The sequence below is a fragment of the Pholis gunnellus genome (assembly GCF_910591455.1).
Source record: "Pholis gunnellus genome assembly, chromosome: 24".
Lineage (NCBI taxonomy): Eukaryota > Metazoa > Chordata > Actinopteri > Perciformes > Pholidae > Pholis > Pholis gunnellus.
The window spans coordinates 1203921-1223629 of record NC_136551.1 but is presented as its reverse complement, the minus strand read 5'-3'; the positions used below and the strand labels follow the sequence as shown (position 1 = coordinate 1223629).

At 48.1% G+C, this 19709-nt stretch overlaps 2 protein-coding genes across 2 annotated transcripts in view; one reads left to right on the top strand and one right to left on the bottom strand.

The window, feature by feature from the left end:
* Nucleotides 1-425, bottom strand: part of LOC306715262 (nucleotide-binding oligomerization domain-containing protein 1-like) — a gene marked incomplete at its 3' end in the record, with an annotated part of 11930 nt that extends 11505 nt beyond the window's left edge. Inside the window, exon 1 of the mRNA XM_079185577.1 lies at nt 394-425. The remainder of the gene's footprint in view (nt 1-393) is intronic.
* On the top strand, nt 91-19709 carry LOC306715261 (von Willebrand factor D and EGF domain-containing protein; the record flags this gene model as incomplete). The annotated part of the gene is made up of 33 exons (XM_079185576.1): nt 91-190; nt 3396-3580; nt 3805-4033; nt 4233-4298; nt 4510-4742; nt 5919-6008; nt 6124-6265; nt 6597-6814; nt 7510-7583; nt 7673-7949; nt 8164-8366; nt 8484-9388; nt 9540-9676; nt 9758-9919; nt 10011-10115; nt 10737-10851; nt 11705-11970; nt 12227-12446; nt 12541-12678; nt 14185-14631; nt 14802-14972; nt 15324-15694; nt 15769-16270; nt 16353-16448; nt 16532-16627; nt 16912-17007; nt 17101-17196; nt 17289-17384; nt 17506-17601; nt 17794-17889; nt 18381-18476; nt 18575-18663; nt 18952-19709. The coding sequence occupies 33 exons, from the start codon at nt 91-93 to the stop codon at nt 18970-18972; spliced, it is 6234 nt and encodes a 2077-aa protein (XP_079041702.1). The 3' UTR covers nt 18973-19709.

The window sequence follows — 19709 nt, the reverse complement described above, 5'->3', positions numbered from 1 at the left end:
TTTGCGCCACTTTCGCACCGTTTCTCCAAACTCTCAATGGGACCCGCCGACTGAAGCCAGACTACATCTCTTAAACCCGGGCCCGCAGCCATGGAATGTTGCGCATTTTGCTCGGAGCGCATGCTGTCCTCTGGATATTTACGCATCGCGTTGCTGTGGGTCGTGTCATTAGGAGCGTTCGCGCAACATGGTAAGTGGAAAGCAGACTTTGTATGGCTCAAGTTATGGCTTAAAACAAAAAACCTTATGATTTCCAAATGGTTCAGCTGCCATGAAGACACAAAACTACTTTTCATCTTCATGATCAGGGACATAAAGTAGATGGAGATGTCTAAAGCAACCCAGAGTCTCCGCTTCAAATCGTTATTTCATCAAATAAAAAGAAGACATTACCTGTTAGCAGCAGATCCTGCAGAGCTGCATGACTTGGCCCGTGAGGCTGCATTCCTGTCACTCAGCAGGTCCAGAGGTTAGATGGACCTTCAGAGAGGAGAGATGAGAGCAAGTCACGCAGAGGACAGAGAACATTACTGAGACAGCAGAAAAACTAAAAGGTGCTTCAGCTCAATGAAACTCAATGTTTGTCAGGTTAAAATCTTTAATAGTAAAAGTTTCTTAACTCAAGCAGCAGTTGTTGTGCTCGTGACCAGGGAATCTTTTGGAGATGATTTGATAATTCAACAAAGAAGTTGCTTTGTGGGGAGATGAAGTTCTCTTTTTTTAAATATTATTCAGCACATTGAACTCAATTTATCAGGATTACTAAAGAAAAGTGCAGTAAAAACAACAAAGGGAAATAAAGCAACATCAGTTCTCATAAACATGCAGCATGTCATCGAAACATAAACATAATCCAGTAAACTCATCTCCCATCATGCCTTTCTCTGGCTGATAACCTTTGTTTGACTTGAACATAAAGCTGCTGTCTCGGTCAGTCCAGCATGCCACCCTGTCTTCCATCCGGCTCATGTCTTTGTCTCCGGGGCGTCCAGTGACACATCAAAGCTCTGCGGTCGTAAACTTTGAGGCAGGACATCGTAAAAGGAAACTCTGTGGGTCCTCGCACAGCTTTGCTACAAGAAAGACATTTGTGTTCCAAAATAAAGTCTACCGACACTCCTGTACCTCCGGGGGACACATTTCAAACAGTGTGGGTGTAACTTGCTGAAAGAGATGTGCTTATTCCCTCTGGTTTATAAAATACCTTCAGCCTCATTCTCCAGTTTTCTGACATTTTTAATTTTCTCTTACGCACAAACACAATTTATGAGTGATGTGCAATTACTCTGCTTTGGTTGGCTGAGTTTACAGAACGTCTACAGCACTAAGGGTTGAAACCGCTAACACGTTTAGGTTACCATGTTCACCATCTTATTTTAGCGTGTTAGCTAAAGAAGATTAACATTTTGTCAACTACATTTCTTAAATCCATTCGATGCTTTTTGAGATCTTTTAGTGTTGGTCAATCAGCCGCGAGCATGTCGGACGATCCAATGTCTCACAGTTTTGTCTCTTTTTCCTCTTTTGCAGGGTTTAGTTTGAGACATTTTACCTCGATAAGAATACAAAGAAAAGTTATGAAGCCGTCAGGAGCTTCATCCTAAAATCTTTCCTGATCGTGCTTTAAAAATCCTCCAACCCCTCCTAAGTACAAGCGTGTGAAGTGTTTCCTAACTGCTTTGATAATTAGTGATAATGAGTCGGTCTGACCGTTTGTTTCCGTGGTGAGTGACAGGCCGTCTGGGGGGGAAAAGACCCGTAGCCTCAGTTGTGTTAACGCCACGCTCTTTCAAATTAATCTTATTTCCTGAGAACCTGCAGAAGTCCCTGCACATCTGGGCTGCTGAGGGCCTCCCTCCCAGTGGGATCCCCCCCCTCCTGGGGTCTGCTTCATTAGCTCACCGCCCCCTCCCCTTCGGCTCTGTAAACTCATTAAGCCGCCAAGTGGACCAGTTTAGCCAGCAGCCAAAGCCTCGCCGATTGTCCTCCTGCCTGGAAAACCTGGATGTTTGGACAACCTGTGACCCGGAGTCTCGTCGGTGGAGCTTCCAGACGAGGCGAACACGCAGACATGCGGCGACGTAAACAAGAGATTTGGCTTTCAAGGGGCCTGTCAACGTGAAGACCAGCCTGTAAGACCTTGTTTGGGTTTGGGATCACCAGCAGTATCCCTGCCCGGTCCATTCAAGACTTTGACGGTCTCAAAACACCCTAAATACCCCGACTGTTTGTTTTCCCCGATGTGGCTTTGCTCAGCCGCCACAATCAAACTCAAACAGGGGAAAGTAGAAAGAGCAGACTGCTTGCTTTTTTTTGTTTCGCTTTGTGAAGAAAAGCCTCTGTTGACGACTTTGACCATTTTCACTTGACAGATGTGGAGCTTTTGAGTGTGCTAGTGTGGAAAACTACATGTTCTGCTCAAATAAATTCAGCCTGCAGCTGCAGAGGCCAGTCATGCGCCATTGGCTTGATCGTCCTTTCCCGGGGGGGGAGTTTAGAGAGGCGAGAGGCTCACAGGAATGTCTGTTATTCTTAACAATTTAGATAACCTCCGGGGGTGAAATGATCCTTCCTGCTCATCTCCTCAATTCCCACTGACAGCTTTAAGGAGCAAATGTGCCAACAATTCCTGTCATGTCCTAATGACAAGAATTATGTCACTAATGTATGACAGTTACAGGTATATACTCAAAATGTAGCTTGTTAAAATATGCTCAATTACAACCTTTAACTGAGTTTGTTCCAGTCACTCAAGAGCACAGCTGTGATAGACCTTGTGTTGAAGGTTTAGGTCGATCTGTTGGTCGTATTGCGTCCCTTTTTGGTGGTAATCTGTCTCTTTGTAGAAGTTTTACGTCTCTTAGAGGTCGTATTCTGCGTCTCTTGGTTGTCTTTCTGTCTTGTTTTGGTCATTTCATGTCTCACGGTAGTTCTGTGTCTCTTTTTTTTGGTATTTTCATCAATTTGTATCCGTTTGTGATTTTCCAACAGCAGGATTGAGCAGCTGCGTGGTTTTGTTTTCCAAAGGATCCATTTTGAAGGTGCAGGAAAGTTGACCGTAACAAAGATTGTTTTATCAAATTACGAATCCCAAGGCCAAGAATAAACATCCACACCCTTTATATGAAGCCTTTTGCCTCCAGTGTACTGAGAGAGAGAAAAGTCAGTGAAGCCGAGGACAGTCAGACTCAGTCCTGCTGTTTGTGATAAAGATAGACGAAACATCATGGGAAACAAAAGTCTAAGATAAGACATGACTCCAGGGTAAACCTGCTGTGGTTCTCCAGTTTTCATTTCCTCTTCATTAAACTGCATCCAGAAAGGTGTTTTTTAACCAACTTAAACACATAATATCTGCAGAATCAGTGTGTGATTTCCACCATCCTTGCTCTCAGCTCCGGAGTGTTACCCGGGAGGTCATCGGACTTTGCGTAATCCCTATCGCAGCGTCGACTTCGACTCCACGGAGATCCAGGACACGGCCATCCAGGACCTGATCTGTGACCACTCGCTGTCTCCGGGCTGGTACAGATTCAGGATCAACAACAAGCCGGCGGAGATGCCGACCACCTGCGTTGAGGTAAGAGGCCAAAAATGGCAGCTGAGCTCTGCCAAAGAAGTCCTTCACATCTACCTCTGTGTCTGACTACTTGGTCGTCCAAAATCAGTAAATAAAACCACCTGCCTGCACAAACATCACCCAGCAGGTCGGGTTAATGAGCACCTTCAGCTCAGGTGGAGAGTTTAATGACCCCCTCGCTGCAGGTAATGACTGTTTCTGTTGACACCCCCTCCCCCCTGCAGATGAACCGCTGTGGTACACAAGCTCCGGTGTGGCTCTCTCTGAAGGACTCCCCCCTGCCGCGGCCCGGCGAGGTCCGCCAGCTCTCTGCGTGCGCCACCTGGCAGTTCTTCCACGGCAGCACCAAGGACTGCTGCCTCTTCCGCATCCCCATCACGGTGCGGAACTGCGGCGAGTTCCTGGTGTACCGGCTGCAGCCCACACAAGGGTGCATGGGATACTGCGCTAAAGGTGAACACGCTGAGATGGTCCACACTCCAGGAGAGTCTGAGCTCAAAGTGCTTTGTTGCTATTAGGAACCACTTCCTGACATTTTTGTTTTTGATGCCGATAACTATATTCTTAACTGAGATCTTTTTTTAAAGCTGCTAACGATATACCGGCCAATGTTTGTGCACCTTAATAACGAGAAATGAATCTGATGTTTCAGTTACTCCAGATGTGGGACCCAGACTCTGCCCGCCAGGTGAGGTAGAAGTCAACGGCCGATGCAAAGGTGAGAGTCTGAGAATGTTGGCTTCTGCTTAAACCACAGATTCTTAGTGTAGTATGAAGAATGTTATATTTAATTTACTGGAGAGTTGTACCGTTAAGTTAGCTTCCAGCTCTAAGCAGATTATAATACATAATAATGCCAAATTTCTTTTAAATCAAAGCAATTCTTTAATTTTCCAAATTTTTTGACAATTTTTTTATTTTGTTTTCAGCTGCCGTCCCGTCCTTGCCGTCCCGGCCCGTTATCACCCCGGAGCTCATCGGCCACAGTGTCCACCTGAGGTGCTCCTTCAACCCGCCGCCGTGGAACCAGCCACTGGGCTTCCAGGTGGTCTGGGCCAGACACATCGGCCAAAGCATGAAGGCCGAGATCAGGCAGGAATCCACACTGAAGCCCTTCTCTGTGGTGGAGATGGATGGCGTCCACTTCAGGCTCGGAGAAACGGTAATTCCTGCCAGACCGCGCATGTGTGTGTGTGAGAGGGTTTGACCCCTGAAAGTGGGGAACGTAAGCTGCGGATCATGCTGACCTCTTTCTGCCTGGGTTCATCCTTAAAAGGCAACGGCGGAGAGGCGTGTGTCATATCCAGTTAGAAGGAAAGAGGAGGGTGGGGAAGTTAAATCAGTTGCAGGTTGGGAAAGCCTCGCTTCACATGCTTCACATTTAATCTGTGAGTTCTGGGGTCAGGTATGTGAACACAGACAAACGCACACATACAATAAAGCTGCTTCTTTACACTGTTGTCTTCGACAACTTGCACAGCAGAGTTGCTATTTTCTTTTAAACTTAACAGCACAGATTTTGGGGTTCAATGCTGACATGTTCAGTTCCAGTTCTCTGCTCTAAAACGGGAAGTTGGACGATTTGGGAGGTTGGAGCGTCGGCTCTTCTGCAGGAAGACAAAGCACAGAAAAGGCAAAGCAGACTCATGGTGGCGTTTGAATACAGACTTCAGAGCAGTTACTGCAAGTCCTTTGAGGTCTGCTTCGTGCGTCAAGACCATAAGTCATATTTAAATCAGACCAGGAACATCAACCTACAAGAGAAAACGGAGTAATCGCTCAGGAAACGAGGAATCAGTCGTTTGCTTGCTCCTTCATAGTTTCTCTCTTACAGCTGAATTTCTTTTCTGCATTGGGCGTAATAATTGTTATAATTAAACGTCTGCTGCACAGCCTCAGAGGCCAGAGGCTGCCGACGGCTCTCGTTTCCTGGAGGACTTATCTCTCGCCAGGAAACATGAAGTTATTAGATTTCCAACGTGATGCTGTGTGAAAGCGAGGCGATGCCCCTCGTACAGCTGTGGACCATTGTGCTCGTCGTCCATGTTTGGGTAATGTTGCAGAGGGCTGGGCTCGCTCACGGAGCCTTTCTTTAACACATGTTGATGTCGCAGCTGAGTTGGGTCAAGGGTCAGATTCATTTTTCTTTTCAAACCATGAGAGCGAGTTAAATGTTAGTGGCGCTACGTGGGGAAATGCTTTGATACTTTTTCAGTTTATTTAAATGTTTAAATACATTTTGAGTCTCTGATAGAGGGATTGAAACTCTACTATAACTTTTATCTTTAACTTCTCTTACGTGTTATTTTATGGATTAACAGTGATGTCTTTCTTGCAGTTCTCCTGCAGCGTGTCGACTTTCAGAGCCAACTCCAGCCACAGCAGGTCTCCTCCAAAAGAAAGCGAGGGTTTCTACGCTGGCCTGAAGGTAAACATCTCTGTGTTATGGTTCTACTCCGATCCAAACCAACGCATTTGAGAGCCACTGTAGAAAACGCCAAGTCAAACTCACCAAAGGCTCTTTGTTCCCTCTTTGTCTTCAGTTTTCTCCAGACTCGCTCCACATAGCCGAGAACAGCAAAGAGCACGAGGTGACCGTGCACAGCACAGTGCCTATCCCCTGCTACGGCGCCGACCACGGCCGCCAGTGTGGAGTCCCTCTGGCTCTGAGCGTCCGCGACCCAGGTCAGACAGACCTGCAGGAAAACAGGAAGAGTGTTTGAGTTAACTGAAAGTTAAACATCTTGTTAAGTTGTTTGGAGACAAAATCTTAATGTTGGCAACAGGATGAGCCTGCAACAACCACAGCTGACCAAACATACTCTTATTCGTATAATTATTTGTAAATTCGTGCAGAAAACTCTGCACGCTTGTCTCGTGGTTCCTCATCTGCTGTGCTCCGACTTGCCCCGTACATCATCACATGAAAGCCAGCTCAGGAAGACATTATAACGGTTCTGCAGGCAGCTGTGTGCCGTCCGTTAACACTAACTCACTGCTGTGTTGACATCCACAGACGGTCTTGAACACGAGGCCCCAAATGTGGCGCTGTCCGCCTGCCAGCTAGAGCTGCAGCCCAACGCCTGCAGAGCGGGCAGCTGTGGCCGGGCAGCAGTGTTCGTCACCGCTGTCACCGACTTCACGCGGGACGGGAATCGCCCGAGTCTGATCGGCGTTTTGCCCGGACCCAGCGCACCGCGACTCTGGAGAAGCTACGTCCCGACGTCTCTGAAAGTGAGTTAACAGGAATTTTCTTTCCACGTTCAAAGATGATTCAAAGAGAGAGAGTGAGATTATTTAATCATCTAGATCACATAAGAAGTTCCAGGGATTAGTTAAAATGTGTAGCCGAAGCTCTTCAGTGGCCCTTATGGTCCTGTGGTATGCAAACTGCATATTACGTGGTCCTTACAGGGGTTCCTGGACTGCTTGAGGATGCCCAAGGGGTCTTTGAGGAGGTTCCAGTGGCCCCTTGGGTATTCCAGGAATCCTAGAGGGAATTTCTTAAGAGGGCACCAAAAGTAAATGTAGAAAACAGCAGAGTCATATAATTATCCAAGTATTACTTTAATGAGAAAGACGGCTGTAATTACAGGTCTCTCTGTGAAACTGTTTATGTATACACACATCTTTATACAGTGCTTTATGAAGATGGAGGGGTCAGGGGGGGGGGGGGGGGGGGTTGTGTGCCTGTTTGATGGGTTGACATCATGTTTAAAGAGCGCTGCTCTGCGTAGCCGTTACTTGCGTCCACACAAGCTGTAGCGTTACGCAAGACATGATGTCAGCCCTCCAGACAGCGCGTCTCTGAAGGGAGTTTTCCCATCTGTGTTTGGTGAAAACATCAAAGCCCAGGGTCAGAGGGTCCCAGGGTGGAGCCCCCCCCCCCCCCCCCACACCTCATCTTTGCTCTCCTAACCTCCCCCCAGGTCACGGTCCAGGACGTTCCTACTTCCATCTGCTACTCTCTGACTGACCCACACGTCATTACTCTGGACGGCAGGTAATTGACCTCTTAAATTGGTTATTCGCAGGCGTTAAAGAGAACTTAAAGTTTGGCCCGGTAGAACATCTGTATGTCCTTCTGCCCAGGCGTTATGAAAACCACCAGACTGGCACCTTTGTCCTCTACCGGAGCCTCGTCAGGGAGTTTGAGGTCCACTCCCGCCAGTGGGACTGCGGCAGCCGTCACTACGGCGTCGCCTGCAACTGCGGCGTCGCGGTGCGAGAGGGGAACGATCTCGCCGTCTTTGACATGTGCAACGGCCAGCCGCAGGAGACGAGGCCGCAGCTCACCCTGAGGACCCTCGGCGACAGGGAGGGCAGTCGAGTCAGGGTGCTGGAGTCCCACCAGGGGAAGAAGGTCACCGTAGGTATCCCAACATTTTGACACTGGTGCAGATTTGTTTGGAAAATCTTTGCACGCTATTTTGCTTCCCGGGAAACATCATCGGCTGTGTTCATGCTTGAACCGTCAAGAATTTAACCAAGAATGCGCAGCTCTTTCAGTTTAAATGTTTGCTTTTTCTTGCATGAGGAGATTATTGTTAATGACGCTGTTGGATGTGACTCTCCTCTCGTAGTTGATCTTTCCCTCCGGGGCCTTTGTTAGGGCCGATGTTGGCGATTGGGGGATGAGCCTGTCCGTGCGGGTGCCCAGCGTTGACTACAGCAACACGCAAGGCCTCTGCGGCACCTTCGACCACAACGGCAACAACGACTTCCACGGCTCGGACGGGGGCTCCTACGGCCCGGATGACCTGCATCGCTTCATAGAGGACTGGAGGTCAGTCTGGGACAAATACAAATGATTTGTTATTCAACTTTAGCTTTGTTAGGACCTGATTTGGCGATCGTAGATTCTACACAGAGCTGTTTCTTTCTTTCTTTGCGTGTGGGCTAGGATTGCTCCCGGCGAGAGTTTGTTTGACAGGACACCTCCCGGGACGATTGAAGAGGTCAGGAGGCCTTTCTGTCAGTGCCAGAAAGGATACAGCGCTTCTCATCACGCCGGCAGAGGGATGAGGAACTTGTACAATCCGTCCGCCCACTCCAACTGCATAGCACACGATAATGTGGATTACACATCTGTGTTTCCCTCTATGGACACAACAGTGGAATACATCGAGAGTCCGGAGAGAGAGGAGAGCATCCTGGATATGTCCGCCTTTAACGCTCATCCTCTGGAGAGGAGACACCTTCGGTTTCATGCCGAGCACCATCAAAACGATGATCTTGAACTGGACGGTGAGCTCAGGGAGGATCTTCTGCTTTCCACTGGCAGGCAGAGGAGACAGGCGTCATTTGGGTTCGAGCCCGTCTTCGCTGCTCAGAGCCTCAGCCAGGCGGATCTGGAGAACTTTGCCTACTTCTTCCCTGAGGACCACCTGGCGGAAGCCCGGCCGGAGGTGCAACCACAGTGGCCAACGCCGAGCGGCCTGACCTCAGCCAAGGCTCTCGAGGTGTGCCGGATGGCTTTGGCCAACTCCACTGTTGGTGCAGTGTGCCGGGGGCTGCTGGGACGCCGCCTAGAGGAGGCGGTGGATCTCTGCATTCTGGACCTGCAGCTCAAAGACGACCTGGGCTGGGAGGAGGCGCTGCTGCCCTACCTGGAGAATGAGTGTGAGAGGAGGCTGTTGGAAAACCGGACCCAGAGAGCCTTGGAGGTGGCTGGTCCTCTGGGAACGTCCAGGGAGGTGGTGACAGCGCTGCGATGCCCCAATTTTTGCAACGGTAACGGAGAGTGTACAGAGTGGGGCTGCCAGTGCTTTCCCAGCCACAGCTTCTACGACTGCAGCCTGGCCATCAGTGAGTATCCGGCGACGGTTGCTCCAATCCTTAATGGGTTCAGCAGGTTGATTATTATGTTTTTACCGTGCAGACTTTTGCAGAAAAAAAGCATTTCTCTGCTGAACTAATGTTCTCTCTTTCCGTTGATCAATAATCTCTCCTCTGACAGGCCAGCCGGTAGAGCTGACGGATTTGGAGAACAGTGGACTGTGTGACATCCGAGCCGTCAACTGTCGCAGCGTTCGAGTCTTCGGCCTCGGCTTCATCGACTCTCCCGACCTCAGCTGCCACGCCAACAGACTGAAGGTGAGGAACAGCTAAGGGTCAAAAGGTCCGTTTTTACCCCAAAAGATATTTCCTCTGAATTGTGTTGATCTGCCTCCACAGTACATGAACGGAGTTTGGGTTCAAGGGGAGAAACAGAGAACCAAAGCCACCTTCCTTGGCTCCAAAGCTCTAGACTGTGCTGTTCCATCTCTGAGCAACACAGCCGTCAACACAGAAGACTTCATGATGGACGACAAACCATACGCACGCTGGGAGATTAAAGTAACGTCTCTTGTTTGTTGGTTGTTGGCTGTTTTGTTTCAAGCTCCGCCCCCCACCCCCCCCATGTCAGCTCCTCTCTTTCCTGTTGCAGGTCACCAATGATGGTTCCCAGTACAGCCAGGCCAAGGTGCTGACCATCTACGACGGCGTTTGCCAGGTCTGCGAGGCATCGCGCTCAGGACTCTGTAAGTTAAAGGTAACTCGCATACAAAAAGAAATACGCGTTTTTCCTCCTCCACACTGACGGCTCCAAACATTAGATTACTCACTGTGCCTCGAGTGAAAACGGTTCAAGTTGTGAGTAGGTAAGTCAGATCTTTCACCAACCTTTTTCAGGGAGGAAAGTCATCATTCACATGACAATTCAACACAGGAAAACTTGGACTCTCTAGTAGATTTAGGAGACAGATGTAATTCAGTGGGTGTTTATATGTTATGAATAACTAAACCAGAGACTGTGTGGTTTCCGTTGCTCCAAACACGCTGCAGCTGGCTCTTTAAAAGCCCAACAAAGGTGCAGAGTGGTTCCTGTTGTGTATGGGAATGGAGGCAGGACAGCATGTAACCTTGCAAACAACCTGGAGTGAACACATGCCACTGCAGAAAGACACCGAGAGATTTTTCTTGCCAAACTCAACTAAATTGAATTAGCTTGAGCAGAGACGATGTGTATCTAAAGGTGGATTTCCTGTTATGTACCCGGCATCTCCAAAGAAAAAAAAAGAAATAGGTTTTACAATTTCTGGAAGCTGCGTCAACATGTCAGCATTTTAAAAGATTATTGTAAATATGACAAACCTTTGTCTGTGGTTGCCAGGAGAGGACGTGTAACATCGACGGGATGTGTTTTGCAGAGGGAGTCTCCAGTCCCAGCAGCCCTTGCCTCCTCTGCAACCCGGAAAGCTCCAAATTCAGCTGGTCTGTGAATCAAGGTACAAACAACTTATCTTAGAAATAAAAAACGTTTGTTTCCCCCCATACATCATCAAGCTTGGACACGGTCAACATTTCAGTCACCGTCAGTGATTCTTTTCGACAACATTGTTCCTCCGGGACGTGTTTTCGACTCAGCTTGTAGCCCACTAATGATGACTAACAGGAAGAACAGTATTTATCTTTCCGTTACCGCGGTCGTCGTCCAACTTTGGTCATGTTTGTCCCCATTAGCGGATCAAAGGAGCGGAGGTTTAGGTTTCCCAGCATGCCCTGACCTGTCGCTTAACCAGCCTGAGACGGGGGGGGGGGGGAATCACACGGTTGATCACCACAGCTACACAGACTGACACTCAACAAACCCATCGGTTGTAATAGTGTAATACTGCTCGGTCTAACATCCAGCCTTCCTTCAGGTCTGAATCCTCCCAATGGTTCCTCTTGACTTGCATTCGTCTTGAAACAAGTTGATTATTATTGATGCCAGACGTGTTTCTAGACCGTTAGGATCTCAGTGATAGCAACAATCTTATTAATCACTTTCTTATCATTTGACCGTCATGCTGAGCAGGTGTTTCCTGGGATTAGTTCCTCCTTTTAAAACATCTGTTTGGAGGGAGTGATCTCAGTAAGTGGATGACACATGATCTAGTTGAGAAGAGAAAGAGGAGCTGGAAACATGTGTGTTTAAAATGATCCTTCCAGGACACGGCCTGGGGGAATCCGAGCTCTCTTGCAAGAGTTCATTTGAGGACAGGAACCAAAACAGAAAGACTTGTAGACGTAAATAAGAAAGGAATAACTGACAAAAGAGCTCGTTTTAAGTTTCTCAAGAGTTTCCTCTGTCTTCAGTCAACGAGCCGCCGGCCTTCCACCAGCCTCAAAGCGACCTGCGGACATTCGCCGGGGAGAACTTTGTCTTCCAGTTTGCGGCGTCGGACCCCGAGGGCTCGGCCCTCCTCTTCCAGCTGGAGGAGGGGCCGAGGGGGGCCTTCCTGTCCCCCGCCGGCCTCCTTATCTGGAGGGTCCAGTCGCTTCCTGAGGAGGACGAGGGACGTCAGACATTTCGCTTCACGCTGTCCGACGAGTGCAACGCCCAGAGCTCCTTCACTGTGGAGGTAGAGTTGGAGCGATAGAACTTATTTATTGAACCTTTATTTAGCCAGGATGGTCCCCCCCCTTTTCCCACGTAAAAGATTCACACATGAAAGCACAAATAGACTAAAAAAACAAACTGAAAATAGGTTAAGACTTTTAAAAACACTTTGAGTTTGTCGTTGAGTGTCTCTGTAGTACTTTTGGTATAAGTGTCTAACGCCTGTCTAGGTGCTTAGTAACTATCTACTGACCGTCTCTGCTCCACCTGTGACACAGATGGACGTGGTGCCGTGTGGGTGTCAGAACGGAGGGACGTGTGTGACGGACGTCAATTTCCCTGCTGGAAGTGGGAAGCACCTGTGTGTGTGTCCCGAGGGGAAGCAGGGCGACCTCTGCGACCAGGATGTGGACGAATGCCGGTCGGCCCCGTGCGCGGCCGGCAACTGCTTCAACACCGCCGGCGGGTACAGATGCGAGTGTCCTGCGGGGTCGGAAGGTGAGATATTAATAAAAGTCGTTAAAAGTGGCGTCACGTGTTTTGAAGAGGATCGGTTTGTGACGGTGGAAACATCTTACCGTGTGTTCGGCAGGTGTCGCGTGCCTGGACGACGTCAACGAGTGTGAGAGGAAGCCGTGTTTCCCAGGAGTCCGGTGCTTCAACAGCTTCGGCTCCTATAGCTGCGGCTCGTGCCCCAAAGGCATGCTGGGAAATGGGACAATATGCACAGGTAAGAATGAGCACACAGAGAACACGTTTGAGGTGTTTAAAAGGACAGCAGCTAAGACGATATTCACCGTTAAACAGCAGCAGTTGTGTGCACAAAAAAACAATATACTGTATCCTTGAGCAAGGCGCTGAATCATTACATGTTTTAAAAGATATTCAGTTACAGGTTTGCAAAATCATCTGTTGGCCAAAGAGCACAGTTTGATCGTTAGATGTGAATAAAATGAGAACTGAACAGATGCATTTTTAAATAAGTGAGATATTTCACTCAGTTTTAACAAACATTTTTCTTCTTAAATTGCAAAAAACATTATTTAAAACTACCGATAATAATTTTTACACAAGATTTTAAAGTGCACACATACGAGCGCCCTTATACATGATGACATAGCTCAGACCCTCACACCTGGATCTCATCAGCTGGTGTTCTTTGAAATGTTGCAGCCAGGTCTTGCAAAATTTAAAAAATATTTCAAGCAGTTGCGCAATCACTTTGGATAAGAGCATCTGCTAACTGTCCAGAACGTGACGGTGCATTTGTCCATCGCGGGGTTAAAGTGCTTGTGTTGAATGGAAACCAGATGGCAGCTGATACGCTCTGAATTGAGGCCACTGCTTACTGTTGAGTTAACGCTTTGAAAACACTGCCGCTGTGGGAGAAACGCTGCTTCCAGCTCATGTTTGTGTACATGCATGTGTACGGATGACAGTTAACTCGTCACTAATAGTTGGTAGTTGTAAAGCTCCTACAGTGAAGTAAGAATCTGTAAATCTGTGGAGATGTCAAATTGTTGTCCTTTGAGTAAATCAGAGTTGTATGTTCCAAGACATTACCGTCCATAAAAAAGCATTCGGCTTAAATTCCTGTCAGTGATGTGCTGTTTGTCTTTTTTTAGTCGACTCATGAGGACAGATCCTTGGATGTCCTCGTCCCCTTTTGTTTAGCTGCTTACTCGTCAGTCCTCTGATCTTCTGCAGACTTTGGTTTGACTCATTTCACCTCCTTTTGTTCAGTTCAGCGCTAAAGATGCATAACTTCACGTGTCCGTTCAGGGTGAGAACAGAAGTCTACTCGGCTGTGAAAAAGTTCACGCGAGGAAAGTCGAGTCACGAGGTGTCGGAGAAGTGGATTCAAAAGTCGAGTGATGATGTAATCTGTAATCTTAAACAAGAAATGTTGGCCGAGCGAACGCAGGACGAATCAGAGTCGGGTTCGCTTGACTTGTTGCCAATCACTGAGTGTTTCCTGCTCCGCTCGTGGCTTGTAAATGTGTTAATAGGCTGTGACTGGCGCTCATGCCTCGTTGAGATCTTTACACAAACTCGTTCCAAAGTCTGGTCTTGTGCTGAGTGTCTGTCTTTCTAAGAAAACAACCGTTTCAGTATATTCTTCAATCCCCTTTTGCTGTTGGTTCATCACGATGTGGACGGGGGAAGTTATTCCAGAGCATCAGATAAAGTGTTTATTTGGCAGTGCAAAATATAATCTGTGTTCGTCTTCATACAGCAGTCGTCCCCGTCTCCACCACATCTGCTCCTCGTACGACGGTCTACGAGACACCAGATGTTCTGCTGCTGCAACCACCTGAAATAAAGACGGACACTTTCCAGAAGACCTCGAGTGGTAGCTCACCGCAGACGAGGGCTGAGGCGGGGGAGACCATTCCGAGGACCGACCCTAACCGGTCCCAAAGTAAGACCACCGCTCTGAGACGCATTCCAGGGATGAGCCTGAACCCAGCGTTCACTAAGGCGGATAGTAACAAAAGCATCACGGCAGGTTCACCAATCGTTTCCCAAATAAACAACGATGCTTTGAGAAAAAGCCAAGGAATTAAACTCAACCCATCCACCACCAACACAGACACTTTCAAGAACATCTCAGGAGTTGGCAACACTATAGCAAAGACATCCACTCCTGCCCAGCCGTCAGGAAGTGGCAGACCAGCTTCAGGTACGGCTTCCAACAATGTCTACCAATTTAAAATGTTAATGGTTTGTAGTGGACTCTACTGAGCTAACTTAACTGTATTTAAAAACGTACTACAGGATGCTTAGGAGGACCTATTAGGGCTTGGTTGCTGCTCTGTTTATCCAGCACTGACCACACTTTGTGTCTCTCAGGATCGGGTCCGTCTCCGGCTGCGAATGTGTCGGCTACGTGTGCCAGCAGGCCCTGCTTCCCCGGCGTTCAATGCATCAACCGCAGGCCGCCACATGTCGGATACGTCTGCGCCCGTTGCCCGCCCGGCCTTTACGGCAACGGACGCGTCTGCATGAAGAACGCAAAAGAAGGTAACTTGTGACATCTCTATTGGCACAATAATAACAGAATGCAAGCATGGATATCAACATACAGCACTAAATAAAAAGGATCCAGATGAAAACATCTGTCAGTAATGTGAAATCCCTCCAAACATTGTGGGCTTCTTTTATTTAGTTCTGATGTTTTATGTGTTTTTTTGGTTGGAAGGAATGTCATTTATTGGAGCAGATGAATCACTCTAAGTGGTTGGAGACTGCCTGGATGTAATAACCACATTTTGGTGCTTTGATTCTTGGATCAGCTCCCGGCCACAAACTTTGAACCGGAGAAGTTATTATCCTGATACTCCTGTGGTCCTGAACCCTGCTGTCTTTCCTCAGCATCCAATCACCTTCCTCAGCAGCAGACGCTCGGCAAGACCATCCGATCCCCGCAGGGAAGCAGCAGCAAAGTCTCTCAGCTCCACTTGCCCAACCTGCCCAGCAGGCACGGCATCAAACACCTGTCCTGGGCTGTCACCGGAGAGAACCGAGACAACGCGCCGCGCCAGGTTCCCACCTCAGGGAGGGGCGGCGGGACCGGGAGGAGAGAGGCGGTCACTGTCTCCAGAGATGTCCCCAGAACGTCGATCGGTGCCCTCCACGTCACCGCAAACACCCACAACAGCCGCTACACAACCGACCGCAGGGCATACGGCAGATCTAGCACGGCTATCTCCAGGGAATTTGTTCCTCGTGTGACGTCCTCCAAGGTGAGTTTTGGTGCCGTGCGTCGTCTTGATGTGTCGACATGAACGTCCTTCATTCCGTGATTTTCTCCCAGCAGTCTGAAGCAGCATTGACTGGTGCCACACCTTCAAAGGTAACGCCGCCCGCTACTCACCTATCCACCCAGTCTGGCAAAGGGACGCAGACCAAACAGACCCCCCAGCCTAAGCTCAACCACCTGTTGTCCACCCACGCCAAACCCTGGACCCCTCCGAGACCTGCCTTCCCTCTTACAGCGGCCCTCACCGCTCTGTCGTACTCGCTGTCTGAGTCAGAGTTCTCCGCTGATGGAGATGAGGCCGAGCCTGGATCTGAAGAACCGGAGACGGTCCCTGCATTGACCTTCACAACGCCGAGCAAGACGGCGTACAGCTCCCCGCCACAAAGATCTACCTCCATCCAGGCAGCGGTGAGGAGCGGCACGACGGCCGACAAACAAGCAACGACCTGCGCCGACCGGCCGTGTTTTCCCGGTGTCCCCTGTGAACCAACCACGGACGAGCGTTTCCACTGTGGGCGGTGTCCCGTAGGATACACTGGAGATGGACGAGCATGCAGAGGTACGGCTCCGTGTGCCTTCATCCCTCGTTTCAAGATAAGAAAACATTCACTTTTAGGTTAAACATCTGTCTTGTTATCCAGCTGTTTGCAGGCATACGTGTGGGAGGAACATGGAGTGTGCTGCGCCCAACACGTGCCGCTGCAAACCCGGCTACACCGGATTCGACTGTCAGACAGGTAAACAAATAAGTGGCTTACATCGATTATTATAGCCCTTTATGTATTCTTATATTGTTTGTTTGTGATCCACATTTTCTCAGCAATCTGTGAGCCGGACTGTGTGAACGGGGGCGTTTGCGTTGCTCCGGGCGTGTGTCACTGTCTCCGAGGGTTTCATGGAGAAACCTGTCAGGAAGGTAAAGCTTACGAGTTGTGTTGGACCAAAGCGGTGGTGTTTCCGTGCACCAGAGTCCCATTTTACTGCAGCAGGGTGTGACAGTCTGCACCGCTCGTTTATGGAGCTCAAAAAGAGGAATCAGTTTTAAACTGAGACGGTTTCACAACCAGTTAAAGTTCCACATAGTAGCTTTAATCCAGTTACAAATGTCCGGTTTTTACCATCAGTAAATACGTCTATTAACAGCGATGCATCTTCCAATAACATCACATATGAATAGTTCATTCAAATGCCTCTCTGCAGCTCTGTGCAGGTCCCCGTGTGAAAACGGAGGCACCTGTGTGGGACTGCAGACTTGTTCGTGTCCTTATGGGTTTGTCGGACCTCGATGTGAGACCAGTGAGTTCACAGTTATTTCATTTTCTTTGCTTTAAAAAAAGAAAAAGGTGATTTCTGTTACCAGCATGTTGATGGATGTTGTTTTTGTCGTAGTGGTGTGCAGCCGTCACTGTCACAACGGAGGCCAGTGTGCGTCTCCAGACGAGTGCATGTGTGTTACAGGCTGGAGCGGACCATCCTGTGAGACAGGTGGGTGTGTGTTTTTATGTGCGTCTTAGTGTGTGTGTGTGTGTGTGTGTCCTCACCTCTGTAACGCTGACGCCGTCGTCTCCCCACTCCAGCTCTCTGCTCTCCCGTCTGCCTCAACGGAGGTTTGTGCACTCGGCCGAACATCTGCGAGTGTCCTCACGGTTTCTACGGCGCACAGTGTCAGAATGGTACGACTTCAGCCATCAATGAGTCAATAAGCAGCTCCAAGTTAATTTGAGAGGAATTCTGATCACACAGTAAGTTGTCTCGTGGTTGATTTTAGTGTTTTCTTTATTCTTTTTCCTCCAGCCGTCTGCAGTCCTCCCTGTAAGAACGGTGGCATGTGCATAAGGAACAACGTCTGCTCCTGTCTGCAGGGATACACCGGGAGGAGATGCGAGAAGAGTCAGTCTTTCTTCCTCCTCATCGTCGTCACTCGTTTGACCAATTTATTTCCCTCTCTCACCACCGCTGCATCCTCTTATTTCTCCTTCCTTCCTCACATCTTATCCTCTTCATCCTTTTCTTATGATGTCCTTTAACCTTCTTTCTTTTATCAACAAGCTGAATTTGCAGTGTTGTTCTCTCTCTCTGCAGGTGTGTGTGAGCCCATGTGTATGAACGGCGGCAGGTGTGTCGGCCCAGATGTGTGCGATTGTCCGTCGGGTTGGCGAGGAAACAGATGTGATAAACGTAAGTGCTGTGATACGGGAATCCCGTACAGATGTTTTTACATTTACAACACACTCCTCTTCCAGGTCTAACCTGTTAGCTCCCATGATGCATCAGTGCAAACGTCTGACTGCCTGTCTTTCCCTCAGTGTCGTCCACGTCAAAACTTGTTTTAGCACAATGAAATTATCCAGCCAACAGACACTCAAACTCATAAGTCGAGGTAATGAATGAACCATAAGATCACCCAGCAGTGAAACTAATAATGAAAACATGCAAACAGTTAAATAAAACAGAGAAAAACAGCAAATCCTCTCACGTGAGCAGCTGTAATTAGAGAATATTTGCTTGATAACTACGTCACTTTACTGTAAAACTCACCAAACAAGACGTTTGTGTGGCTTTACAAGGCCAGGTAATGTTTTTGCTCTCAAGTCTCCGAGTAGTCAAGTCCAAGTCTTGCAAGTCCTCGAGTGCAGCTGTAACGTGTTGATGCGTGTGTCGCCTCGCAGCCAGCTGCCTGCAGAAGTGTCTGAACGGAGGGGAGTGTGTGGGAGCCAACACCTGCCACTGCACGCCGGGCTGGCACGGCACGCTGTGTCAGATCCGTGAGTGTCCCGACGAAACACGAAAATGATGCGCTTTCACGAATATCCCACGGAGACGTTTGTCTCTTGACCGTGTCTGTCGTTGTGTCACTCCTCAGCTCACTGTGAACACAAGTGTCTGTACGGCAGCCGATGTGTCCGACCAAACGTCTGCGCTTGTCGGAGCGGATCTCTTTGCTCCAGAAGGGTAAGAAGGACTGATTATTGTAGTTAAACTTCTAATCACTTAAACTCAAAAGCCTGGAAATGTTTCTGGGTTTTAAGTCTTCTAGTTTTCACGTGTTAGAAGTGACATAAAGGTCTGAAAATCTTTTAATGTGCCGAAATTGAGCCTCAAGGACTCCATCATATCTTCTTTTTCGTCATGAAAGTCAAAGAAGGAAACTACTTCTCTTTGCTACATGTTATCTTGTTGATTTTCAGTGTGGATCTGTGTCAGTCAATATAAAACCTTCTGTTGTTTTTGTTTCTTCAGCTCCCTATTGGCCGAGGTTGAGACCCCGTCACGACCAAACAGACACCAAAGAGTCAGAGTTAAACCAGCACCGATGAATCCTCCAGATGCAACAGAGCCGTCAGAGCAGAGCGCCGTCACAAAGGAACCACAGTCTCTGTGCACTCAGCACAAAAACTCAAAGCAGCGGGAAATGTAGCTTTCTACAGCTTGATAGCATATTAAACATATTTAACATCAGTTATACAACTGCACTCACTTCTGGATAAACTCCTATTTATTTGTTCTCTGCTAAGCATCTGCAGTAATCTGGCTTCTTGAGTGCATATTTATGCATCTGCCGTCACAGATCTAGGCTAACAGTTTCCCCCTGCTTCCAGTCTTTGTGCTAAGCTAGGCTAATGAGACAGTGACTTGTTGTTGTAGAGCTACACATTCTGCAGACACTGAATCATTTCACAACATTATAAAAGTCTGTAACACTATACTTCTGATTGTATACATGAAACATAAAGTTATGGGTCAGGTCGTTATAAGCAGCTATTATTATTGGGGAACATTTTGAAATGCTACACAAACCCAAACCTCTGTATGAGTATTTATTTATTTGGTTGTTTTATATTGTCGCATATTTCTTGGTGTATATATCTTAATCACTGTATTATCTGTTCTTTCCCATTAAGGCATCGTTTATTGGTTGTTTTGTAAGAAAACTAATAAATATCCTTTAAAGGTTTTCATTTCTTCAGGTTTCTTTTCAGCTAAAGTAATAATAATCT